Below are 26,906 nucleotides of genomic sequence, written 5' to 3' on the forward strand. Positions count from 1 at the left end.
TCTTAACTGTGCAAAAGCACTCCTGGCCACTGCAGAAACCTGGGCCTCCAAATTTAACGCTGAGTCCAGGAGCACACCCAAACTGCGAACCTGTGTCTTCAGGGGGAATGTAACCCCATCCAGCACAGGCTGTATCCCTATTCCCTGATTCACCTTACAACTGACCAGGAGCACCTCTGTTTTGTCTGGATTAAACTTCAATTTGTTCACCCTCATCCAGTCCACCACTGACGCCAGACACTAGTTTAAAACTGAGACAGCTTCCTTGGAATTAGGTGGAAAGGAGAAATAGAGTTGGGTGTCATCAGCATACTGATGGCACCAAACCCCAAGCCCCCAGACAACCTCTCCCAGCGGTTTCATGTAGATGTTAAATAGCATAGGGGACAAAACTGAGCCCTGAGGGACCCCACAGGCCAACGGCCAAGGGGTCGAACAGGAATCCCCCAGCACCACTTTCTGGGTTCATCCCTCCAGGAAGGAATGGAGCCACTCCAAAACAGTGCCCCCAAGTCCCATCCCAGCAAGGCGGCCCAGAAGAATACCATGGTCGATGGTATCAAAACCCGCTGAGAGGTCCAGCAGAACCAACAAGGACACACTCCCCCTGTCCAGTTCTCTGCGTAGGTTGTCCACCAAGGCAACCAAAGCCGTCTCCGTCCCATAACCAGGCCTGAAACCAGACTGAAATGAATCCAGATAATCTGTTTCATCAAGAATCCCTGGAGCTGGGATTTAGTAGCTATCAGTGCCTATTTCAAGTTCCTGCTGATTTGCCAGCTATAGCCCCTTTTGTGCAGAAATGACTTGGCCACAGTATTCCATGCCCTGGTAATTCCAGACTGGATTATTGCAATGCGCTCTACATGGGGCTGTTCTTGGAAGTCGACTCAGAAACTCCAACTAGTCCAAAATGCAGTGGCCAGATTACTAGCTGGGATTGCTTTTAGAACTCGTAAAGCTCTTATTCTAAAACAGTTGCATTGGTTGCCAGTTTGTTTCCAGGCCCGATTTAAGGTGCTCTTGCTAGTGTTTGAAGTCCTAAATGACTTAGGCCCCAAATATCTGAGAGAGTGCCTCCTTGCTTAGAAGCAGGGGCCTTCTTGGTAGTTCCGCCACCCTTAGACATTTGGGGGATGGTGGCCCCAGGAGAGGGCATTCTCTGTGGCAGCCCCTAAGATGTGGAATTCCCTCCCCACTGAGGCGGCCTGGCACCTTCACCATACAGTTTTCGGCTAAAGCTTAAGATACACTTCTTTACCCTGGCTTTGGGCACTTGAAATGTATGTTTTCAGGACCCACTCTATTTCTGTGATTGCAATTTTGGTTTTAATACTGGATTTTAAACTGCTTTAACCCACTCTGGGACATGTAAGTGAAGGGCAAGTAATATAATTATCATCATCATCTTGGTTTGGAGGCTTCTAGAATTAGCATATAAACACCTATACATGGTTTCTCTCCAAATTGCTATCATGTCCCCTGAACTCTTGATGCCAAGTTTTATCCCTCCCCCAACTGAATGATGAAAAACATTTTCACTGTCATCCCTGGGTGATGATTCAGAACCAGATCAGTGCCTGTCAACCTCCCCAGCACCTGTCAGCTTCCTCCCCCCCCCAACATGCAATCAGTTTAAATGTGGCTCTGTCACCTTTTCTATTTTAAGTACCAACAGTCTGGTTTCATCCTGGGTGAACTGAAGTCAGTCCCTTTTGTACAGGCCCAAAATGTTCTCCAGTGCCTAACACATCCTAACCCCTCCTCCCAACACTGCAGTCTCATCCATGCATTAAGACTAACCAGCTATCTTGAAAGTCTTGGCTTTTAACATAATAGCCTGCTGGGTCAGGTCTACTAGTCCAACATACTGTTCTCATAGTGGCCAATCAGATTCCTATGGAAAGCCTACAAGCAGAACCTGAACACAACATCCTACCTAACAACCTAAATTTTGTTTCCAGGACTGCCTGATTACACTTCCCCATGCCACTGGTGACAACATGTACCACAACCACAGATTCCTCCCCAAGTTATGTAATGACGTGGGACAACCACAACCTTCATCCCAGGCAGGCAAGTCACCATGCAATTTGTACACACATCACAAACCCAAGTATATATGACCCTAATAGAGTTACCAGGTCTCCGGTTTTTGACCAGACCCTCTGGTTTTGGGGGGGGCCCTCCTGCTCTCTGGCTAGCACCCCATAATCTCTGGACTCTCAGCTTCAATTTAAAAAAAAATTAAGTTTCTAGATGGTCTGGTTCCCGAGATATACACCAAAACATCAGCTGCCGCCCCCGCAACTGTTTAATCTATTTAACTGATACGACGCTGAAGTTGGTTCCTAGTTCCCAGTTCCTTATTTGCTTGAAAGTTCAAAACACTCAAAAAGAAGAGTTGACAACTTCAAACCAAACTTAACATGTCTCTGAACCCCATAATATATGTTGGGGTACTCTGTATGATATATCACTATGATCGGGGGACTCTCCCCATCAAGAATAACAATACATGTATGCAATCAAAATCATCAGGCTTCTGATATTATCATAAATACATAATGATGTCATAAAATCATAAAAAATAAGTAACTGGGGGTGCCCACCCCAAAGTCTGCTCTGGGACAGGACAAATCATATACCCCAGGAAAGGGGAGGGTGTCCTCTACGAGATGCCACTATGTCCCACCTGGCCCACAGCTTCTGCTGGGCGCAGGGCACGGCAAGCAGCATCTATGCAAAATCAAAGCAGAACAAAACATACAGGAAAAAATAAGTAACTGGGGGTGCCCACCACAAAATCTGCTCTGGGACAGCACAAATCATATACCCCAGGAAAGGGGAGGGTGTCCTCTATGAGATGCCACTGCGTTCTGCCTGGTCCAGAGCTTCTGCTGGGCGCAGGGCACAGAAGAGGGCATCTATGCAAAATCAAAATGGACAAAAACACATAGAAAACAATAAGTAACTGGGAGTGCCCACCCCAAAATCTGCTCTGGGCCAGAACAAATCATATACCCCAGGAAAGGGGAGGGTGTCCTCTACGAGATGCCACTGCATTCCGCCTGGCCCAGAGCTTCTGCTGGGCGCAGGGCACAGATAAAGGCATCTATACAAAATCAAAGCAGAAAAAGACATACAGGAAAAATAAGTAACTGGGGTGCCCACCCCAAAATCTGCTCTGGGACAGGACAAATCATACCCCAGGAAAGGGTGTCCTCTATGAGATGCCACTGCATCCCGCCTGGCCCAGAGCTTCTGCTGGGCGCAGGGGAAGGATGAAGGCATCTATGCAGACAGAAAGGGTAGATAATCTTCTTACTCTTACTCATTTCTCAGACCTCTTTCTGAAGTGAAGGGTCAAATCTGTAAAGACGTTTGGAGCAGCCACATTAAAAGATAAGGGCAGGGCATTCCAGGCAGGGGGTTGCCAACCCTGCTTGGATATGGATGTCTTTGCAGAGGATCCCTAGTCAAGCTTTACCAACAGCACAATCCAAATTATATCTACTCAGAAGTAAGTCCTGTTGAGTTCTATGGGGGCTTAGTCCCTTAGTACGTATGTTTAGAATTGTAGCCTTCAGGGGCATCCATCTTTACTCCCGAATGCTCCCATCTAACATCTCCACAACACTAGGCTCCTTTCTTCCTACAGTGACCTTCTGGTGACTGTCCTGGCCTGAAGGCACTTAAACCCTTCTTGCCGAAAGCAAGTAGGCTAGATTAAATGTTCCCTACCCAGGCTCCATCTTTTAGCTAAGATGTCTAGCTTAATTTCCAGTCAGATATTTTTTTAATTGTATGCTCCAAGCAACTGTGATTGATGCTTAATGTATCATGCTTAATGACATCACTCGGGCCCGCCCCGTAACATCACTCGGGCCCGCCCCGTGACATCACTCGAGCCCACCCCTAAAATCTCAGGTTTTGGGATGCTTCTGACCTGGCAACCCTAGTCCCTAATGATCTAATCATGCACTACCAGGATCCCCCTGCCTCCTTGGAGGACCATCCTTGACATGAGAGAATAAATGCTCATCTCCCAATGAACAGGTCTCTTCTAAGGTATCACTTTCCTCCTCCTCAGACTGATGCCCCCCCTTGCCCAAGATTCTCATTCTCCATGACAGCAGAGGAGTTGTCACCCTAGGAATGGGATGCGAGATATCACATCCATTAAAGCTTCATCCACTAACCTCCCTGCCTCTCTCAGATGCTCCATTTCAGTCACCTTGGCCTAAAGGGAATGAACTTGTTCCCTAAGGGCCAGAGTCTACTGCAATGAGCACACAATCACAACTTCTTTCTAGCAGGCAAATAAATGTACATGTGATATTCTGTACAAGACAATGGATAGCCTCCACAGGAAGGGACCTATAAGGTCATCGAATCCAGCTACCTGCTCAACGCAGGAATCCAAGTTAAAGCATACCTGACAGGTGGCCTCTTGATTGCCTAAAGTGTTGGAGAGCACACCACCTCTCTAGGTAATTGGTACCATTGTTGTACTTCTCTAACAGGAAGCTTTTCCTGATGTTCAGCTGAAATCTGGCTTCCTGTAACTTGAGCCCGTTATTCCATGTCCTGCATTCTAGGATGATCGAGAAGAGATCCTGGCCCTTCTCTGTGTGACAGCCTTTCAAGTACTTGAAGAGTGCTAGCATATCTCCCCTCAGTCTTCTCCAGGCTAAACATGTCCAGTTCTTTCATTCCCCCCCACAATAGGGCTTTGTTTCCAGTCCCCTGATCATCCTTGTTGCCCTCCTTTGAACTTGTTCCAGTTTGTCTGCATCCTTTTTAATATGCAGTGTCCAGAACTGGATGCAGTACTCAAGAAGAGGCTTAACCACTGCCGAATAGAGGGCAATTTGGAAACTATACTTGTAAATTAAACTTCTTGCTTTCTACTGTATGTCTATTATTTTTTATTAATTTATTTGAGAGCTTGCAATTTTAGATCAAAGAGAGGACTAATCTCCTTTCCCTGCTGCCAAACTCACTTGGCTGCTTAACTTCTTTGTTAACTTGGCTTGATGCTCTGTCATTGAGGCAGGCATGCTATAAGCTGGGGCTCCCCTCTTGCTCATGCAGTAGGCTCCCTCGCTGGTCATTCCACATTTATAGCCTTGGCTGGCTTCCTCAGCTGATGATGCAGCCAATTCAGAGGTCCTCCTCTGAAAAACATGAGGATGTATGGCTCAACAACTGGACTCACCCAATTTCAGTGACAAGGAATTTGAACGGGGAATTGATTTAAGTTAGTTTAGCCCACTGGGAATGGCGATTGTTATGCAAGTAGACAATAGATGGTGATTAAATGAGGATAAAGGAAAGGGTATAGGCAGTTGAAATCCATCTGGCACTCCCTGTGGAAGTTAAAAACAAACTAACTAAAACTAGCTTTTAACTTGTTTTATACAAAAGTGAAAGATGGAATTTTTTACTTGGATTGAGGCCTATGTTTTGACTTCAGCTTAAATGCTACTTGCTATGTGCCTTCAAGTCGATTACGACTTATGGAGACCCTATGAACCAGCAACCTCCAATAGTATCTGTTATAAATCACCCTGTTCAGATCTTGTAAGTTCGGGTTTGTGGCTTCCTTTTTGGAATCAACCCACCTCTTGTTTGGTCTTGCTCTTTTTCTACTCCCTTCTGTTTTTCCCAGCATTATGATCTTTTCTAGTAAATCATGTCTTCTCATTACGTGTCCGAAGTATGATAACCTCAGTTTCATCATTTTAGCTTCTAATGATAGTTCTGGTTTAATTTGTTCTAACACCCAATTATTTGTCTTTTTTGCGGTCCATGGTATCTGCAAGGTTCTCCTCCAACACCACATTTCAAATTATTTTTCTCTTATCTGCTTTTTTCACTTTCATATCCATACACAGAGATTGGGAATACCATGGTCTGAATGACCCTGATTTCAGTTATACATCTTTGCATCTAAGGACCTTTTCTAGTTCTCTCATAGCTGCCCTCCCCAGTCTTAGCCTTCTTCTGATTTCTTCACTATTGTCTCCATTTTGGTTAATGACTGTGCCAAGGTATTGATAATCCTTGACACATTCAATGTCCTCATTGTCAACTCTAAAGTTACATAAATCTTCTGTTGTCATTACTTTAGTTTTCTTGACGTTCAGCTGCAGTCATGATTTTGTGCTTTCCTCTTTAACTTTCAATATTTGTTTCAAATCATTACTGGTTTCTGCTAGTAGTATGGTATCATCTGCATATCTTAAATTATTGATATTTCTCCCTCCAATTTTCACACCTCCTTCATCTTGGTCCAATCCCACTTTCCATATGATATGTTCTGCATATAGATTAAACAATTACGGTGATAAAATACACCCGTCTCACACCCTTCCCAACTGGGAACCAATCAGTTTCTCCATATTCTGTCCTTACAGTAGCCTCTTGAGTATAGGTTGCACATCAGGCACCCCTATTTCTTTTAAAACATTACATAATTTTTCATGATCTACACAATCAAAGGCTTTGCTGTAATCTATAAAGCACATGATGATTTTCTTCTGAACTTCCTTGGTCCATTCCATTATCCAAGGTATGTTTCTGATATGATCTCTGGTACCTCTTCCCTTTCTAAATCCAGCTTGGACGTCTGGCATTTCTCGGTCCACATACGGTAAGAGCCTTTGTTGTACAATCTTGAGCATTACTTTACTTCTTTGGGATATTAAGACAATAGTTGGACAATTACTGCATTCCCTAGGATCTCCTTTCTTTGGAATTGGGATATATATTGAACCCTTCCAGTCTGTGGGTCATTGTTTAGTTTTCCATATTTGTTGACAATTTTTTGTCAAAATTTGGACAGATTCAGTCTCAGTAACTTGTAGTAACTCTATTGGTATGCCATCTGTTCCTGGAGATTTGTTTCTTCCAAGTATTTTAAGACCAGCTTTCACCTCACATTCTAAAATTTCTGGTTCTTAGTCATATAGTTCCTCCATGAATGATTCTGTCATCCTGGCATCTCTTCTATAGAATTCTTCAGTGTATTGCTTCCATCTTCCTTTTATTTTATCTCGGTCAGTCAGTGTGTTCCCCTGTTGATTATTCAACATTTCTACTCTTGGTTTAAATTTGCCTTTAATTTCTCTAATCTTTTGGAATAGGGCTCTTGTTCTACCCTTTTTGTTGTCCTCTTCTATTTCTACACAATAACTATTGTAATAGTTCTCTTTGTCCCTACATACTAGACACTGTATTGTTGCATTTAGAGTTCTAACCATGTTTCTATCTCCTTTTGCTTTCCTTCTCTCTTTCACATTTTAAGAGTTTCGTCAGTCATCCATTGAGGTCTTTCTCTCTTTTTAACTAGAGGTATTGTCTTTTTGCATCCTTCCCTGATAATGTCTCTGACTTCAATACACAGTTCTTCTGGTTCTCTATCGTCTAAGTTTAAAGCCTCAAACTTAGGCATTTTGGCATTATGATTGCTTTGTGGTTCTTCTTTAGCTTTATTCTGATTTTTGATGTGACCAGTTCATGAACTGTACCACAGTCTGCTCCTGGTCTTGTTTTAGCAGAAAGTATGGAACTTCTCCATCTTCTGCTTCCAATTATATAATCAAATTGATTCCTATACTGATCATTTGGTGATGTCCACATGTACAGTCGTCTTTTCAGTTGCTCAAAAAATGTGTTTGCAAGAAACAAATGACTGGCTTCACAGAATTCAATATGTCTCTCTCCTGCTTCATTTCTATCACCTAAACCCCATTTTCCCACTATTTCTAGTTCTTTTCTGTTCCCTACTTTTGCATTCCAGTCCCCCATGATTATCAACACATCTTGTTTTTGTGTGTGATCAATTTCTGCCTGTACTTCTGTGTAAAATCCCTCCAATTCCTCTTCTTCTGTGTTTGCCGTTGGAGCGTAGACTTGGATGATGGTTATGTTAATAGGTTTCCCGTTAAGCCTCATTGATATCACTCGCTCAGACCTTGCGTTATAGCTTCTAATTACTATTGCTACATCACTTCTCACTATTACAACAACCCCGTTTCTTCTTAATTTCTCATTTCCTGCATAAAATATTTTGTAGTTCCATGACTGAGTATGTCCCATTCCCATCCATTTTAATTCACTCACGCCAAGTATTGTAATGTTGATGTATTCCATTTCTTGCTTGACAATTTCTAACTTTCTCTGGTTCATGCTTGTCAATGTTCCTATTGTGTACGTTGTACAACTCCGGGCTCTCCTTTTGCATCTGTGCACATCAGCCTCTGAGCTTCCTTTCGGCTTTGACCCGGTTGCGTCATTAGTCACAGAGCTATTCATGCTCGTCCATTGTTCTTCCCCAGTAGCTTGATGAGTACCATCTGACCTGGGGGGTCTCATCTTCTCTTGTTGCATTTTGGATACTCTGTTCATAGGGTTTTTGTGGTAAGAGGTATTCAGAGGTGGTTTACCACTGCCTTCCTGAGTTTGGATGCATCTTCGTCTGGTGTCTCAGCTTTGACCATTCCACCTTGGGTGACCCTGCTAGGAGTCTAGCCTCTTGGTCTGGACTCCTGACGGCATTGCTCTCAGCTTCTTCGACACTCTCACACTTAACCTTAAACCAGGCCTATGCTATGCTTGAACTAAGGCTTTAGTTTTAAGTTATAACTTCCATGCTATTTTTTTTTTTACAATAATTTTTATTCAAATTTTCATAAAACATACAAAGCAAAATCATAAAACATTCAAAGACAAAAAACAAAACAAAACAAAAATAATTAAACAAAAAAAATAAAATATTGACTTCCCATTTGTCACAGATCAAATCAGTTATGGGTCTACAATATATAACAATCCTGTCTCTTAAATCATATTATAAAATCACTTTCCTCCAGTAGTTATCTTAATTAATCATCAAATCTCATAAACATTACTTTATTCTTTCCACAAAAAGTCAAAGAGAGGTTTCAATTCTTTAAGAAATATATCTATCAATTTTTCTCCAAATAAACATGTCGATTAATCCATCTCGTTAATAATTATAATAATCTTATTGTCATAACCATCATGACGTCACGTAATGTGATGTGTCATAACCATAGTCCAAATAAACATTTCGATTAATACATCTCATCAAAATCTGTTAGGTTCAATAATTTCAATAGCCATTATTCCATTATCCCTATTAGTTCCATCTTCCATCTTCAATAGTCCTGTTAAGTCCAGTAATTTCAGTGTCCAATCTTCCATTATCAGTATTCCATAATAATCTTGCTGTCATAGCCATAGTCATATAATAAGAGTCTGATGGGAATTTCCTCTATCCCAAATATTTTCTTGCCATCCATTCTGAATAAGTTGCTGAAATACTGTTGTAAAGTCATATCTCTGTTCTTCTTTTTTACAAAATGCACTGGCTCATCTCTTGAGAGTTTTTCCATTGTCACATGGCTGCAGTTAATTCCATAGATTTTCTCTATATCAAACTCCATCACATCATTCCAGTCCAAAAGATTATCCAAGCCATTGATAACTTTATCTCTAATATCTTCATTAATTTCTTCAGAGATAACGTTAAATTCCAAACAGTAGATTTTATTTCTAAAATCCATAAACTCCAGATCTTTTTCCAATTCCACATTTGTTCCAATCTCCAGGGCTTGTATCTTCCCTTTATTTTTTCTTTTCTCATCTCTGATCTCATTCTCCTCTCTCACAGGATCCCCTATTTCTTTAAGCTCCTGCGTCATTTTGCTCAGTTCAATTTTCAGCTCCTTACTACCCTGTCGCAGGGTTTGTTTCGTTATCTCAATCTCATCCATTATTTTCTGAAACATAGTTGCTTCCAGATTCTCAGCCACTTTCTTGATTGCCATTTTTAAAACCACGAAAACAAAGCAAAACAAAAATAAAGAAGAACCACTTCTTATTTCAGCAACAATTGGGTTAATATTCCAGGCTTGATGACATCACAGTATAAACAGAGCAACCTGCCTTATCTCTCTATGTTCAAGAATGCAAAACAAATTTAGTTCCCAGCATCAAAACAGTTAGTGGCGTCGTGAAGAAGCAGATTCGTCAAAATAAAATAGACCAAAAAGAGAATAGTCCCAGACAATATAATATTCCTCGGAATAGAAATCAGGAATAGAAATCCCTCTTCTGTTTATATCTTTAGAATGCACTTCCAGGACAGCTTTTTGCGACAGAAACAGAGATAAGCTGTTAATTTCGTGAATAACAGAGAAGAGTTATAGCTCACCCAGAAGTTGTCCAAAGCCGATCAATCTGACAAATCTCCTTTTGCTGCAACAATTTAAACCAAGTAAAAAAAATAATAGAAAGAAGGGTGCTTGCCTGTTACTCCGTTCTCTCTTTAAAGAAAAGATAAATGTATCGCTTAAACAGATAGAGCTTGTTAGGAAGTCCGTCCGGCATTGTTGGCTGGACCTTATCTCATAAATTAATGAAATCCAGTCCTCCCAACAAAAACAGGCTTTTGAGGTTGATCTCTACGTTTCTCCCTGCCCGGGAGAAATTTCATCAGTCAAAAAAAAAATGTTCTGACTGATTTATATCTGAATAAGCTTCTTTTGAGGCGGGACCCGTCCCAAAAGCAGGCACAAGCGAAGTCACCCTTCCCGGAAGTCCAACTTCCATGCTATTTTTGAAAACCAAACTGAAAACAGGTTTTAAAGTGAACTGAAAGCTGAAACTAGTGCTTATATGCCATCCTTTTCCACCTTTTTAACCTAAATGTTCTCTTTGGTTGGGCTAATTCTAGCCCAGTCTCATTTTCCCTAAAATTTATAATGTACAAGAGCAATTAGGGTGCACTTTTCAATGATCTATGTTACAATGATTCACCTAAACCAAACATGCTGCCAGGTAGACTAGAGAAAGATGAAGCAAGAAGATCAAGCAGAAAACAAAGTGGAAAAATAACATATATCCTTCCATCCCTGAAGAGGAGCAATATGCACACTATATATCTCGTGAGACACAGTCATCATGATTCTGTGATCATTTCACATAGAGTAATCTCGCTTCCTTTAATTAATATGCCTATAAATCATAGACTTTTAAAAATGAAACCTGAAACCCATTCAGTTGAATAAAGGGGACATCAGTATATAGGAAGCTGTCTTTTAGTCTGTTCATGATCTACAGCATGAAAGGGATTAATATAAACTAAAATAATTAAAAGTCAAACTCTGGCTTTATTCCTTCTCCAATCCTTCTCGGTAGCAGAACCCTTTTAAATGTTCCTGTTAACTTGAGTAGCTCCTGGAAAACTATCATCGGTCTTTTCAGACCTGTGACTTGCTTTTAGCCACAATATGCATTATGGTATCCATCCCTTTATTTTAACATGTAACATAACATTAGTGATGCTGGCAGGACCCAATTTAAATCAGGCTGTGACCCAGTCATCAGTCCTAGTCATTGGTGTAAATGGCCCAACCATTTTAGATAGGGCCTGCTTATGCAGGTCCTGCCTGTGGAATCTATAATCATCACTATGCTAGGATGTGCCAGTTCCAAAATAGACTCATACAATTGACCTTGCCAAAATAGGCTGCAAACCAATTGGGGGCCCTGATCCACTCACTGAAGACTAATATTTTAAATGTTGGTGGAGCCCAATTGCATAGGTCCCTCCCATGGAATCAGCAGCCCATCAGGAAGTGCTAGTTCTGTGAAGAAATTCCGATGTGATTGGACCCAGCAGATATAGTTTGATCACTGAAGTATTCTCAGCTATATGAGAACTACTTGCTGAAAATCAGGTAGGGCAATATTTAATGGGCATTCTATGAGAGCGCATACTCAAAATCACTTAACACAGATAAATCAGTCACCCTTTAAAAAAACTATTCAGTGTAATCCTATGCATGCTTAACACTCAGAAGAAAGCCAGTTGTGTTTAATAATGCTTAGGTTAGACCTTTAATTGTTTCCAGAGCACAGCCTTTACAGTATACACTGTATGGAATCAGAAAGCTGAAAGGGTGGACTTTTCCCTATCTTACTAACTGCATGCTTTACAGGTGGGATCAAGTAGTGGAATTAATAACCAAGTGTGGAATCAGGAATGGCTTGGCAGCCACTCTGGACTAATCTCCATGACGCAGAATGTGGCGTTCTGTGGCGTCTGTTATGTGCTCTCTCAGCCCCACAAGAGAAAGAAAATCTGACAGTCTGTATTGTGTGACAGCAGCTTTCCTGGACTTAAAAACGGGCTTCAACAGAGGCAACATCTTTGGTAGTGGCGGGCTCTAGTCCACGAAAGCTTCTTCTGCCATATCCGTTTGTCGGTGCCACAAGACTCTCCTCCCCTCCCCGGCCCCGTCTGCTGCAACAGACTGACACGGCTGCCCCTTTGGAGTTCATCAAGAAGAGCTGCCAGTCTTTCCCTGGGCGCTTAGAAATACATGCACGCCCCCCTCCTCAGAAAAACAAGGGTTAGGACTCTCTGCGACGACGGCATCTCCATTCAGCCTGGCCGGCTTAAATCCTGAAGGGAGAGAGACAGAGAAAGCGGCGACCGCTCGACAACACCAAGGGGCAAAAGAAAGGCGAGTTCTCTTCGTCTGCTAGTCAAGGCAGCACATCCCACTAACAAACTTCAAGGAAGGGGGAAGCTCCTTCCCGTATCCGGTTCCCCTCACGGGCAGACAGAGGGCGACGCTGCTGCGGCAGCTTGTCGGTCTCCCTTTTTTTCCCCGCCAGAAAGGGGAAGCGGAGAAGGAGGCGGCTCCCAACCCCCGTCCCCAGCAACAGCGCACAACAAAATGTCCCCGCTCCACCCCAGTTACTCACCCCGGGTGCAGAACGACAGGAGAAAAAAGCGGGCGACTAAGGCGGGGGGCATCGCGAGGCAGCCGCGCTCCTCCGCCTCCTCGCGCGGCATTTGGGCAGCCCTCAATCCTCCCGACTTCACAGCTGCGAGGAAAGAAAAAGGCACGACGCCCTAGCCGCTTTTCCGCCTCTGTGTGCAGGAGCTGAGCCGATTTCGAGCGGCCTCAGATAGGATACCGCCGCCCAGTAGAACCGGGCGCCTGGAAGCCTGTGAGGAAGAGTTGGAGGCTCACCGGAGCCATCTAGCGGCCGAAACAGCCGTTCGCCTCTTCTCAGATAACAGAACTACTCAAACCGTTTTGGAGTACCTTCTCACGCCTTGTCTGACGGCTGCTAGGGGCATCCTTCTTTCCTGTTCTCTCCCATCCCTCGGGGTCCGTATAACTTTGGCGTTTTCATGTACCACAGGCACCACGGTGCACTTGTTGACCCGCGTAGCCACTGCGCCCACTCACAATCGCCAGCCCAAAAAGAGTAACATCTCTTGTCTTCCTGCCCTACACACGTCCATTAATGTTCAATGACGTCAGGTTGGATAGAACACAACAGTGAATGGGAATTAAGGAGAATCTAATTCAGGTGCAGTCTAACGTTAGTCTTGCCGGTTTTTAAAAGCAAAACAACTATGGTCCTCAAAGTCTACAGGTTGATTTTTCAATGTACAAAACAAGAGCACATACTCAGGATTTCTAAAGAAGCAAGGCATAACTAACCTGTGCTAAGTGATCCTGAATAAAGTTTAAGAACATAAGAAGTGTCTTGCTGGCTGGCATTGAAGGTCCACTCATTAGCATTCTTTGCATCCCAAAAAACCAAGCAAGCTGCAGGCCATACTGGATCAACTAAAAATTGGCCACTGAGCCTATAGGTATCTCTGCTCCGCCTGATCATGATCAAATCCATTGTAGACAACCTTGAAAATGAACCCAGCCCTATTCCCTTCACTTCCAGCTGTTTGTATGTGGCCACAGAAACTAGAACAAATATAGTGAAACCACTATACTTTTATTCTGAGGAATTACTAAATCAGCATTAAACTAATTGTAGCCCTCTGGGGGTGCAACCTCTACAAAGCTCCATGAAACATTTTCCAAAAACACTTTTGCATTATTCATGTCTACACAAGTTTTCAATATGCAGCAACTTCCAGTTTGTTTGTTTTTTAGCTTCTTTGAGATTGTTGTTGATATATGCCTTCAAGTAGATTACGATTTATGGTAACCTTATGAATCGGCAGCCTCCAACAGCAGCTGTTATAAAACACCCTATTCAGATCTTGTAACTTCAGATCTGTGGCTTTTATGGAATCAATCCACCTCTTGTTTGGTCTTCCTCTTTTTCTACTCCGTTCTGTTTTTCCCAGCATTATTGTTTTTTCTAGTGAATCATGTCTTCTCATGATGTGTCCAAAGTATGATAACCTCAGTTTCATCATTTTAGCTTCTAGTGATAGTTCTGGTTTAATTTGTTCTAACACCCAATTATTTGTCTTTTTCACAGTCCGCACAACTCTCCTCCAACACTTTTTGTTTGTCACCCTGGGCTCCTGCTGAGAGGAAGGGCGGGATTTAGATCAAATAATAAATAATAAATAAACACCACATTTCAAATGAGTTGATTTTTCTCTTATCCACTTTTTTCACTGTCCAGCTTTCACATCCATACATAGAAATCGGAAATACCATGGTCTGAATGATCCTGACTTTAGTGTTCAGTGATACATCTTTGCATCTAAGGACCTTTTCTAGTTCTCTCATAGCTGCCCTCCCCAGTCCTAGCCTTCTTCTAATTTCTTGACTATTGTCTCCATTTTGGTTAATGACTGTGCCAAAGTATTGATAATCGACAAGTTCAATGTCCCCATTGTCAACTTTAAAGTTACATACATCTTCTGTTGTCATTACTTTAGTCTTCTTGATGTTCTGCTGTAGTCCTGCTTTTGTGCTTTCCTCTTTAACTTTCATCAGCATTTGTTTCAAATCGTTACTGGTTTCTGGTAAGAGTATGGTATAGTCTGCATATCTTAAATTATTTATTTATTTATTGCATTTATACCCCGCCTTTCTTTTCATCATAGAAACGCAAGACAGCTTACATATGGTTCCCAGGCAGTCTCCCATCCAGGCACTGATCACCTGCTTAGCTTCAGCAGGGACCTGGCCTTAGCTGCCTCCAGTTTTCACACCTCCTTCATCTTGGTCCAATCCCGCTTTCCATATTATATGTTCTGCATATAGATTAAACAAATAGGGTGATAAAATACACCCCTGTCACACCCTTTCCAATGGGGAACCAACAGGTTTTTCCATATTCTGTCCTTACAGTAGCCTCTTGTACAGAGTATAGGTTGCCATATGCATTTCTTTTAAAGCATTCCATAGTCTTTCATTATCTACAAAGGCTTTGCTGTAACCTATAAAACACAGGGTGATTTCCTTCTGAAATTCCTTGGTCTGTTCCATTATCCAACATATGTTTGTGATATGATCTCTGGTTCCTCTTCCTTTTCTAAATCCAGCTTGGACATCTGGCACTTCTCGCTCCATATATGGTAAGAGCCTTTGTTGTAGAATCTTGAGCATTACTTTACTTGCATGGGCTATTAAGGCAATAGTTTGACAATTACTGCATTCCCTGGGATTTCCTTTCTTTGGAATCAGGAAGTATATTGAACACTTCCAGTCTGTGGGCCATTGTTTTCTTTTCCATATTTGTTGACAAATATTTGTCAAACTTTGGACAGATTCAGTCTCAGTAACTTGTAGCAACTCTATTGGTATGCCATCTTTTCCTGGGGATTTGTTTCTTCCAAGTATTTTAAGAGCAGCTTTCACCTCACATTCTAAAATTTCTAGTTCCTCCATGAATGAATTTGTCATCCTTGCATCTCTTTTATAGAGTTCTTCAGTGTTTTGCTTCTATCTTCCTTTTATTTTATCTCAGTCAGTCAGTGTGCTCTCCTGTTGATTCAACATCCCTACTCTTGATTTAAATTTCCCTTTAATTTCTCTAATCTTTTGGAATAGGGCTCTTGTTCTACCCTTTTTGTTGTCCTCTTCTATTTCTATACAATAACTATTGTAATAGTTCTCTTTGTCCCTACATACTAGTCGCTGTATTGTTGCATTTAGGGTTCTGACCATGGTTCTATCTCCCTTTGCTTTTGCTTTTCTTCTCTTTAACCATCTGAAGAGTTTCATCAATCATCCATTGAGGTCTTTCTCTCTTTTTAATGAGAGGTATTGTCTTTTTTGCGTTCTTCCCTGATAATGTCTCTGACTTCACTCCATAGTTCTTCTGGTTCTCTGTCAACTAAGTTTAAAGCCTCAAATCTGTTCCTTATTTGATCTTTATATTCTTCTGGGATGTTATTTAAATTGTATTTTGGCATTATGATTGCTTTGTGGTTCTTCTTTAGCTTTACTCTGATCTTTGATATTACCAGTTCATGATCTGTACTGCAGTCTGCTCCTGGTCTTGTTTTTGCAGAAAGTATGGAACTTCTCCATCTTCTGCTTCCAATTATATAATCAATTTGATTCCTATATTGACCATTTGGTGATGTCCATGTGTACAGTCGTCTTTTCAGTTGCTCAAAAAATGTGCTTGCAAGAAACAAATTATTGGCTTCACAGAATTCAATAAGTTTCTCTCCTGCTTCATTTCTATCTCCTAAGCCCCATTTCCTCACAATTCCTAGTTCTTCTCTGTTCCCTACTTTTGCATTCCAGTCCCCCATGATTATAAGCACATCTTGTTTTGATGTGTGATCAATTTCTTCCTAAATTTCTGAGTAAAATCTTTCCAATTTGATATATACCAAACCACTTTCAATTTATTAGTTACCCATCAAACTTGTAGTCAGGGCATTAAGGATTCTACTCCACATTAATGATGGAGCTAGGACAGAAATTACTTACCAAAATTCATAATTACCTAATTCATACATGAATGAGTCTCATAATATTCCTGGAAGAAAAACAAAAGTATATATGTGTTTTGTTATAAACATGTTGACTAAGGTTCCAAAGATGAATTTATCCTCTGTAGTGTAAAGTGTGAAATGGTGATCAAAACTATTTAACTATTACGTACAGAATCAGGGGCAATTGTTAATCAACAGTAATCCATACTCAGTATGCACACATTTGAAAGCAAAAGATATTATGATAATCAAATACTATACATGCTTTCGAAACACACCAAACCATCTAGGAAACACTATAACAAACTTCTTCAGGTTGTCCAGTTCTCTAAGGAGAACTAAATAAATTATTTAAACTTATTATTACATAAGAGAAAATAATTCACAGATTCTAAATACTGTTATAGTCTCAGAAAATTAAAGAGATGTGATACTCCTTATACCATCATCTTCACAGAACTATAACATTTTGTTAAAGTATTTCAGAAAGGTTAATAAAGCTACCGTAGGCACATAAAATTGCCCCTTGAAGCAAAATTAATAAAAATGGATTATATTGGTGGTGATTTACCTTTGCGCTTTAATGCAGTTAGGGCCACAATCCTATACATGCTTACTTGGGAGTAAATTCTATTTACCTCAGGACTTCTGAGTGGACATTGAAAGGAGTGTGTTGTAAGACCTATGAGGGTTTTTGAAAGACAACTTTAATGTGAAGTGTCCTTTAATGTTCAGCTGGCAGAGGAAATATTTATTATGATGGGTCAACAAGCACAATAATCCTGCATGAATGAAATTTGTCATTTGCTTAATGTGATTTTTAATGGATCAGAGTCAACATGCGTTCCTCACTTTCTTTTGTACAACCTTTCAAACCCTTCTCACAGAAAACAGAATACCATTAGCTGTCAAACAGCTTGAAAACAGAGAAAGTAAGTGTTAAAATATTAATGAAAACCTATACCAGTAATGCAGCAAAAAAAAGTAGAAATTTATATTGCATTAGTGGCTTTTAAGACACGTTCTAATGATACATTAATTTCTACCTTTCCATTGAAAACATCACTATGACAATAAAGTAAAGCATTAGAAAATAAGTACAATGACAAAGTTAAACATTTCAAGGCTGCTGTCCCCGAACACACTTAGTAGCAGGTACTATTATGTTGAGTATGACTTAATTCTAATTAATTATGTTTAGCACTGGACTGTTAAGTCCCATTGGTTTCAATGGGAGAGATTGAATGACATGCCTAATTCTCTAAATCGAAATAACTGGTACCTAGAAGTGTGTGACTTTGGCTGGATTATGACAATTGTTTGGGGATGGCAACAGCCCCCCCCCCACCATAATAATATCTTTTAGAACAGGGTCCCCAATTTTGGGGGCTCATTAATACATTTGGGAATTTGAGAAAGTGTCATGGGTGCCACCACAAAATGTCCATTGTGGTACATGGCCAGTCACAAAATAGTTGCCACAACACTCTTTTTCCTACTCTATCCCTCATTTGCTCTGTGTTCATGGTCTCTGTTCTCTTTCATATGTGGCTCTGACTGGCTGACCCTATCTCCCTTGTAGAGCCCAAGAGACAATTTCATTGCTTTCTCTCCCCTGGAGGCACATGGGCTGGGCCTGACTTCTGCACCACCCTGCAGGGGTTGGGAAGATTAGTGTACCCGTGAGCAGTAGCTCACGGGTGCATTGGCAGGTCTCTGGAGGCACTGCATTAAGGCATACTATCCTAGAAGATTTATAGAAGCTAAAATGATGAAACTGAGGTTATCATACTTTGGACACATCATGAGAAGACATGATTCGCTAGAAAAGACAATAATGCTGGGGAAAACGGAAGGGAGTAGAAAAAGACAAAGGCCAAACAAGAAATGGATTGATTCCATAAAGGAAGCCACAGACCTGAACTTACAAGATCTGAACAGGGTGATTCATAACAGATGCTATTGGAGGTCACTGATCCATAGGGTTGCCATAAGTCATAAGCAACTTGAAGGCACATAACAACAACAAAGTGACAATACAGTACACCATTATTTTCCCTCTTCACTTCTTATGAATTATAAATTAAATTAAATAAAAATCTTGGTGGCCAGATTGATGCATTAGAAGAATGTTGAAACAGTCATGTTCTTGCCAGCTGCAATCTTCCTTTAAGTCAGAATTTGCCACCACATTACAGAACACTGGGAGAAGACACCTTTCTCACCTTATATATGCTGCACAAAATCCAGCTTATAATTAAAACTATATATAGCTGTAGGACATTTGCACAGATTCATGCAGTAGTGAATGTGTTAGAAGTGCAATGAACGTAAGGTTTCCATCAAGAAATTTAACTATAGTAGGAATGACAAGTTCAATGTACCTGGAGATAATTGTGTAGTTCACAGAAATAGAACATTACGCTCCAGAACATGCAAACATTTTATATGGAGATGCATAATCTGTTGAATCCCTTGTTCAATAAGTGGCAAAACAACACATACAACTACTGTTTCAGTTATTAGAAACAGATCCTGCTGTTTTAATTTTAACAACTTCAAGCCATCTTCAATGTCAATCCCTTCCCCAAACTCCTTTTATGTCACATTAATCCTCTAGCAATCCATTCAAGATAATATTGTAGTCATTTACCACACTTTTTCCAATAACACAACATTCTGATTGGAGTCCAAAGACCTTTTGGACATACCCGGTGAGATTTTTAAAAAAGATTTATCTCTCTTTGAAGAACAGTTCCCATGTCATATCATAAACTCCCTCAGTTTCAAAGGAACTTAGCTAAGTTGCAGGGGAAGCTACTGTTTAAGAAACCCAAGTTCAAAACTCATATGGGTGTGTGGAACTTATTGTGAACTTCTTTGGATCCAGGACTCAGTTACTTGGGGTATGTCCCTTTCAGGCAAATGGGATTTACTACTGAGTAAATATATATAGGCTCACACGGTGCGTCTGTTAAATATTTCTTTATTACACTCATAATTTTGAAATCAAGAACATACGAAAAATTAATATAGTCCTGTATAGAGAAGTGAGGGCCCAGGGAAAAAATGGGGGGAAATTGGAGGAGCGACCTTTTCCCCATTTTTTCCTAATTTTCCCATTTTTTCCTTTAAAAAGGTAAAAAGGACAGAGCAGGTTCCCTCCCCCCCTAATTTCTCTAGGGGTTTTGTGGGCCTTCACATCTCTAGTCCTGTAATTCTAACATCACCATCTGCTATGGTTGAGACCCCATGTCCTAGGTAATTACTTGCTGAGTACAGCAGTTCTTAAGGTGGAGTTGTTATAGTGGATTATTCATTTTTTTAAATGTAAGACGCACAATATTGTAGGTTTTTTTCCAGCTTTGCTTTGAATTCTGGGAACATTACATATGTGAAGGATAATAATAATAATAAACATTTATATCCTAGCAATAAATGCCTGTCTGACAATATGTAGCTTTATATTATATTGCTGAGATTGGAAAGTATTCATGTGTCCTATTTGTAATAGAGGGTGCCAGAACAAATAAAACAATATATAATTTAAACCCTCCTAGACTACATTGCTCTAGACAAGTACTGCTTAAAAAGTTTTTTTTAAAGGCCAGCAATTTTATTTTTTTAATTTTGCCATCACATCATCTTCAGTTGGGAATAGTTTATGAATATTTTTGCATTCTTTCCAACTCAAAAAAAAAATGTAAAGGACAATTATTATATAAAAATACATACCAGGAAAAGATGTTTCAATAAGAAGCATTTGCAGGTTTCTTGCTCTTCCTCCAATTAAGTGAAAAGATTCATTTGCTACAGAAAGAAAAGACCAGCATTCAGTGGTAAAGCAGAAGCCTCCATATTCAGCACTAGGCATCTCCAATTTCAAGTAGAGCATGACCAGGAAATACCCCTACCTGAGACCCTGGAGCTGCTCACAGGCACAGTAGACCAAGGGTGCAGAATCTCTCTGTCTGTGGACTCTCCCCAGGCTACACAACCCACCTACCCTGCTTTGTACCATTCTCATCAGTTTTTGCACGGCTGCAATATGTCCTTGAACTTTGATAATGAGTCTCTGGCTTGCCTGGCTAGTGTGTAGAAACTAGCCTACTGTACAAAGGTAACATTGACATTAATTGTTCTACCAACTTTTACCTCTGGACCCACCCACCATTGGCATGTGGCCCCTGGAATGTTACCAAGAAAGGAATGCAGCCCTCGAGCTACAGTAGACATTACTGGAATAGATGTTTGTGTTTTCTTTGTTTCTTGCTGCTTGCATCTTATATGGAACTTCATGCACATAAAGGAATGTCTGTTTTTGCCAATAAACTGTAGTGACAGATTTCCAAATATATTTTAAGTCCAAAATCCCTGATAATGTGCTTGTATCAGTGATAGTGCGCATTACAAATGCAAAATCATTTAAGAGTTCATTAACAGGGAAAATGATGGCACATAAGAATGGATTACCTGAACTGTTTCCAAGAGTTCAGAATGGGTATCTTTTTAAAGCTTCTTTTGACTCTTCTTTCTGCACGCACATCAACCAGAAATCAATTAGAAGTTTACCTCATTAGCTGAATTTACAACTCAGCATTAAAACACGATGACACTGAAAATAAAACAGGGCCAATTTAATTGAATTTCTTTTGTCTATCCTGGAACAAAAGCAATAGCCTTTTATTTGTTCTACATTCCACAAACTTTCCTATGCTATAGTTTTAAGGCACAATCCTACACCCCAGATACAACTAGCACAGGATTGCTTTCAGACTTGTACTCAGTGGTGGATGGTGCCTACTAGACTAGGTGGGGCTGCTGCCTGAGAAGTCACAGGGACATAGCCAGTGAGAGGTCACAGGAGCATGGCTAAGTTCTGGTTTTCTCCTCATCCTCCTTTGCAAAGATAAGGTATACACTTAAGCCTTGCTGTTTACAAATAGTTAGCACCTAACTTAGCTGAAAAATGTCTTACTTTGGTTCAGAAAGGTCCCTTCTGTCGCAGTTGCTTGCCTCCTGCAAAATAAGTTGTGTGGCCTCCACCTGTCCTGGTTCTCTCCCTATCCTCCTCCTTTGCAAAGAAACAGTGAAAACATAAACACTGCAGTGTTATTACTATTGTTATGAGCATGGGGTTGGGATGGATGATTCCTGTGGGTCACCTTTCCAGCCTCTGATTTGGAATCATATGCCCTGGGGGCTGGCTCTGCTAGCCAGATGAATCTCCTTTGTTAATCAAATAGAGTGGCCAGGTAAGATAATGGGCTCTATCAGTTGCTCAGTAATGGAGAATGGGCCAGGAAGACTCCTTTTGTCATTTAAACTCTGCAGGAGAGGGCATCCCCACACACACACTCCTGACAGCTAGCAGAAGTTGTGCTTGTAGTTTTAGTGTGTCTAGAGAATTGCTGGGAACTGGAAGGCAGGCAGAGAGAGATTGGCTCTCTGCACCATGGCCTTTGGGGTGCCTCCTGCAACCCAGATGGAAAAGCTGGATATTGGACTGCTGATGCATTGAACCCTCTCCATTCTTGAGCTCAGGTTGGAATGTGTGTAAATAAATAAACCATATTTCATAAAGACACCGCAGTCTTCGCTGACCTTCTTCCCGAAGGAAACCAAACCCTGGAGGAGCACAGGGACCCCCAAAATCTCACCACTCGGAGATTGGGGGAGGCGCACAACAATATTTAGCACCTAAGCATCTTCTCTTGGTTGAAAAGGGGTCCCTGCTGTTACAATTTCTAGTGTGAATTCATGCTACAATGACTTTACATTACTCAGAGGTAAACTTCCACTGAGTTTAATGGGGATTGGTCCCTGGTAAGTATGTACACGATTTCAGCCTGACTTGGATAGTCTGAAAGATGCCACACAAGACTGTTAACAAGGGAACCCATACCTTTCTAGATTGGTGGGAAAATATTATTTCACCATGACCTTATTATTCATTTCTACATATTTCCAGAATGGAAAAAATTGCAGGGAAATTAAGTGAACAAGGACCTGGGAGACCAGGGTTAAAATCATCACTCACTCATAGCTCACTGGGTGATCTAGGGCCAGCCACTGTCTTTCATCCTAACCTACCCATAGGGGTGTTGTGAGGATAACATGGAGAAAAAACCTATGAATGCTATCTTGAGCTCCTTGGAAGAAAGGTAGGGTGCATATAAATGTAGTACTGATAAATAATACTGCCGCCTGGGCTCCTGCCAGGAGGAAGGGCAGGATATAAATCAAATAAATAAATAAATAAATAAATAAGGAATAATCAACAATTAATTTTTTTCCCCCCAGGCTACTTGTCCCTGATTTTGAATTGGGGGAGGGGTAGAATTGCAAGTTTGGAATCATGACAAAACCCAACCTAAAAAACAAACCCTGGTGTGTTGGAGTATTCTTCTCCATTGGGTTCTTTTGCTGGGGGGTCCTTAAATAAATTTGAAGACACAGGCTTGAAGCAAAAAGGTAGGCCTTTATTCTTTACGAGCATATGCATATACACATGTAGGGTCAGCTCCCCAGAAACATCCAAGAGAGACTGCACTGAGGCATTGTGTGCAAGCTCTTTTATAGAGTACAATTACAGCATGTGACAATGATTTCACCAATCTCATGAGTCCTTGCCCACACATTCCAAACCAATCAGAAGCATTAGTTAACTTCAGTGGTGATTCCAAGATTCTGTCCATATCATAAATGTTACCATTGTCCTACTGTCTCTTCAAGACTAATGAATTTTGGTTCTAGTTGGAACAGTTACTATTGTGAAAGTGCTTTTCAAGCATACTTGGTACATTCCGTATGCCATTGTTTCCTGATGGGTCAGGCTGACTCAGGTACACCGGAGAAATTTGGACAAGTTCCCTTGAGTTAAGTTTGGGAACTTAACTCAGGGTGTTTCTGAATGTATGAGCACCCCCAGTTCTATTCCTTTGCCATAGGGGTTCTTATGTCCTTATACTTTCTCAGAAATCCCATTTCCTTACTTATAAAATACATAGCTCATGAGAGAGGATTTTATTTAAACCCCTGAGCTACCTTGTGAAACCACACAGACTAAGGAAAAAAGCTGGATGACTCTGGCTAACTGGTATCTTTTTCAGCCTCAGAAATATAGAGGCAGGCAAGCAGGCCACCTCAGAGGTACCCTTTTTCTTAATGAAAACACACTTATAAAGTTGTAAATTTAATACATTGATTTGTTTTAAAATCATTACAATTTCTCGTCATTAAAACATTTGATTATGCTATAAAACTTTTCTCCTTTAGATGGCATTCAAGAATCAAACATTGGCAATCCCTACTTCTTCTCACAATTTAACCGCTCCTTGATTCCAAACAATGAAGTAATTAATCTCAGCCTAGTCATGTACTGGCTGATTTGGCAAGAAAAAAAGGAGATCGCTGTGACCTGTTGCCAATGGCAACAGGTTTTACCTACAAGTCTGAATTAGATATTAAGATTCAGAGTTCCCTATAACCATGAATCTCAGGACCCCAATAGGCCTGAAGTTCAATATTTAACTCCTTATAATTATAAAAGAAATATGCCTTCTTAATAGTTATGATCATACATGTATGGATATATATAAAATTCCCCATTAGGTGCAGTTCCCATAATAGTGACCCCCTTTCCTAGTAAGGAACACATTAAATAAGGTACCACAAAATAACTCTTGCACTATCTGATAAATTTATTATGGTATAAGCTTTCATGGGCTACAAAATGAGTTTCAGTTGGTGCAGCTCGAGGAAGTGGACAATGTGCTTGGAATGGTCCGGGCAACCATGTCTGTTCTGGACCCTTGCCCATCTTTACTAGTGAAAGCTAGCAGGGCTGGAACCACCGGCTGGGCCAGGGAAGTGGTTAATGCCTCCTTGAGAGAGGGAGTAGTCCCAAGTAGCCTCAAGGAGGCAATAGTGAGACCTCTATTAAAGAAACCTTCCCTGGACCCGGATAATTTGAACAACTACAGACCGGTGGCGAATGTCCCCTTTTTGGGCAAGGTTTTGGAGCGGGTGGTTGCTAGCCAACTCCAGGTGCTCTTGGATGAAACCGATTATCTGGATCCGTTTCAATCCGGTTTTAGGCCCGGTTTTGGCACTGAAACAGCCTTGGTCGCCCTGTATGATGACCTTTGTCGGGAGAGGGACGGGGGAGTGTGACTTTGTTGATTCTCCTTGATCTCTCAGCGGCGTTTGATACCATCAACCATGGTATTCTTCTGGGGAGACTCACGGAGTTGGGAGTTGGGGGTACTGCTTGGCAGTGGTTCCGCTCCTACTTCGCGGATCGTCGCCAGAAGGTAGTGCTTGGGAAACATTACTCGACACCCTGGACTCTCCATTGTGGAGTCCCTCAGAGGTCGGTCTTGTCCCCCATGCTTTTTAACATTTACATGCAGCCTCTGGGTGCGGTCATCAGGAGTTTTGGAGTGCGTTGTCATCAGTATGCTGATGACACGCAACTCTATTTCTCCTTTTCATCTTCTTCAGGTGAGTCTGTTGATGTGCTGAACCGTTGCCTGACCGCGATAATGGACTGGATGAGAGCTAATAAACTGAGACTCAATCCAGACAAGACTGAGACACTGTTGGTGAACGCCTTCCCCGCTCAGATGGTGGATGTGCATCCTGTTCTGGATGGGGTTACACTCCCCCTGAAAGAACAGGTCCGGAGTCTGGGGGTTCTTTTTGACCCTTCTTGAGGCTCAAGTGGCCTCGGTGGCACGGAATGCGTTTTACCATCTCCGTTTGGTAGCCCAACTACGCCCCTATCTGGATGGCGATGACCTTGCCTCAGTTGTCCATGCTCTGGTAACTTCGAGATTGGATTACTGTAATGCACTCTACATTGGGCTGCCCTTGAAGGCAGTTCGGAAGCTTCAGCTAGTGCAGAATGCGGCAGCTAGATTATTGACGAGGACCAGTCGGTCTTCGCATATAACTCCTGTTCTGGCTAGCCTGCACTGGCTACCTATTTGCTTCCGGGCGAGATTCAAGGTGTTGGTTATGACCTATAAAGCCTTACATGACGTGGGACCGCAATACCTGGTGGAACGCCTCTCCCACTATGAACCTACCCGTTCGCTTTGTTCGCCATCGAAGGCCCTCCTCCGGGTACCAACTCATTGTGAAGCAAGGAGGGTGGTTACTAGATCTAGGGCCTTTTCTGTGGTGGCCCCCGAGTTGTGGAATAGCCTCCCTGAAGAGGTACGCCTGGCGCCTACACTATTATCTTTTCGGCGCCAGGTAAAGACCTTTTTATGCTCCCAGGCATTTTAATCACTCTAATCTTTTTAGCTTTTTAATCTTGTATACTAAGTCTTTATTTTTATTTTCTGTTTAACTGTATTTGTTTTTATGTCATATATGTTTTTGTAATTTTATTATTGCCATAAATGTATTTTACCCTATGCTGTTTACCGCCCTGAGAGCTATTTGCTAAGGGCGGTATATAAATGCAACCAAATAAATAAATAAATAAAAGATACTCTGAGCATTTTAAATTCACTTAACCCATTTTTTTTATCACTTCCTGTCTTGAGCCAGTTACCAACTCTCAGGCTTATTTTTTACATATAGGACTGAACTGCAAACTTTACTGATGCAGACAGAGGCATGAAAAGAATACCACAATTTTTAGCTGGGCAAAACACCCTCTTATAGTATAATCCTAACCATATCTTCTCTGAAGTATGTCCAAGGGTATTTACTCCCAGGTAAATGGGATGAGGATTGCAGTCTTAACAAGGGGAACAAAAACTGAACTGGAACAATGATCTACCACCTGTTCCCAACTTTCCAACAGCTATCCTGGGCAAACAAACTTACAGAAGAGGAAGGCACCCGCAAAGCTAATAGGGATTCCCTTTTCTTCCCTTAGCCCTGATGCTATATTGCTCGGGTATTAGGCAAGCCTGTGCCACCTTGTCCTTTTAAAGTGCACAGCTATGAGTTCAGCCCCTGTGACCTGACAATAACCTCTCTTTCAGGTATGCTGCCACCTCCAGTATAACCAATGACCAGGTGTGCGTGTGTGAAAACAATATTTATTAAAACAACAGATGTTAATAAAATAAGCACGTTCTTTCTGTTTTCATCAGCAGGTGTTTTCAATACACTT

General features: G+C 41.2%; 1 protein-coding gene across 5 annotated transcripts in view; it reads right to left on the reverse strand.

The window, feature by feature from the left end:
- B3GLCT (beta 3-glucosyltransferase) overlaps window positions 1-26,906 on the reverse strand; it is a 168,801-nt gene that overhangs the window by 125,955 nt on the left and 15,940 nt on the right. The window contains exons 2-3 of one of the 5 annotated variants that reach the window (XM_061628461.1): window positions 21,245-21,305; window positions 20,507-20,581 (exon numbers count right to left, since the gene is read on the reverse strand). In XM_061628461.1, coding sequence (XP_061484445.1) covers window positions 20,507-20,534 — 28 coding nt within the window. In that variant the 5' untranslated portion in view covers window positions 20,535-20,581; window positions 21,245-21,305. Of the gene's footprint in view, window positions 1-12,807; window positions 13,394-20,506; window positions 20,582-20,685; window positions 20,778-21,244; window positions 21,306-26,906 lie in introns of those variants that run through there. The other 4 variants (XM_061628462.1, XM_061628463.1, XM_061628459.1 and 1 more) reach the window with 4 other exon arrangements.

The sequence above is a fragment of the Rhineura floridana genome, chromosome 5 (genome assembly GCF_030035675.1).
Source record: "Rhineura floridana isolate rRhiFlo1 chromosome 5, rRhiFlo1.hap2, whole genome shotgun sequence".
NCBI classification, from domain to species: domain Eukaryota; kingdom Metazoa; phylum Chordata; class Lepidosauria; order Squamata; family Rhineuridae; genus Rhineura; species Rhineura floridana.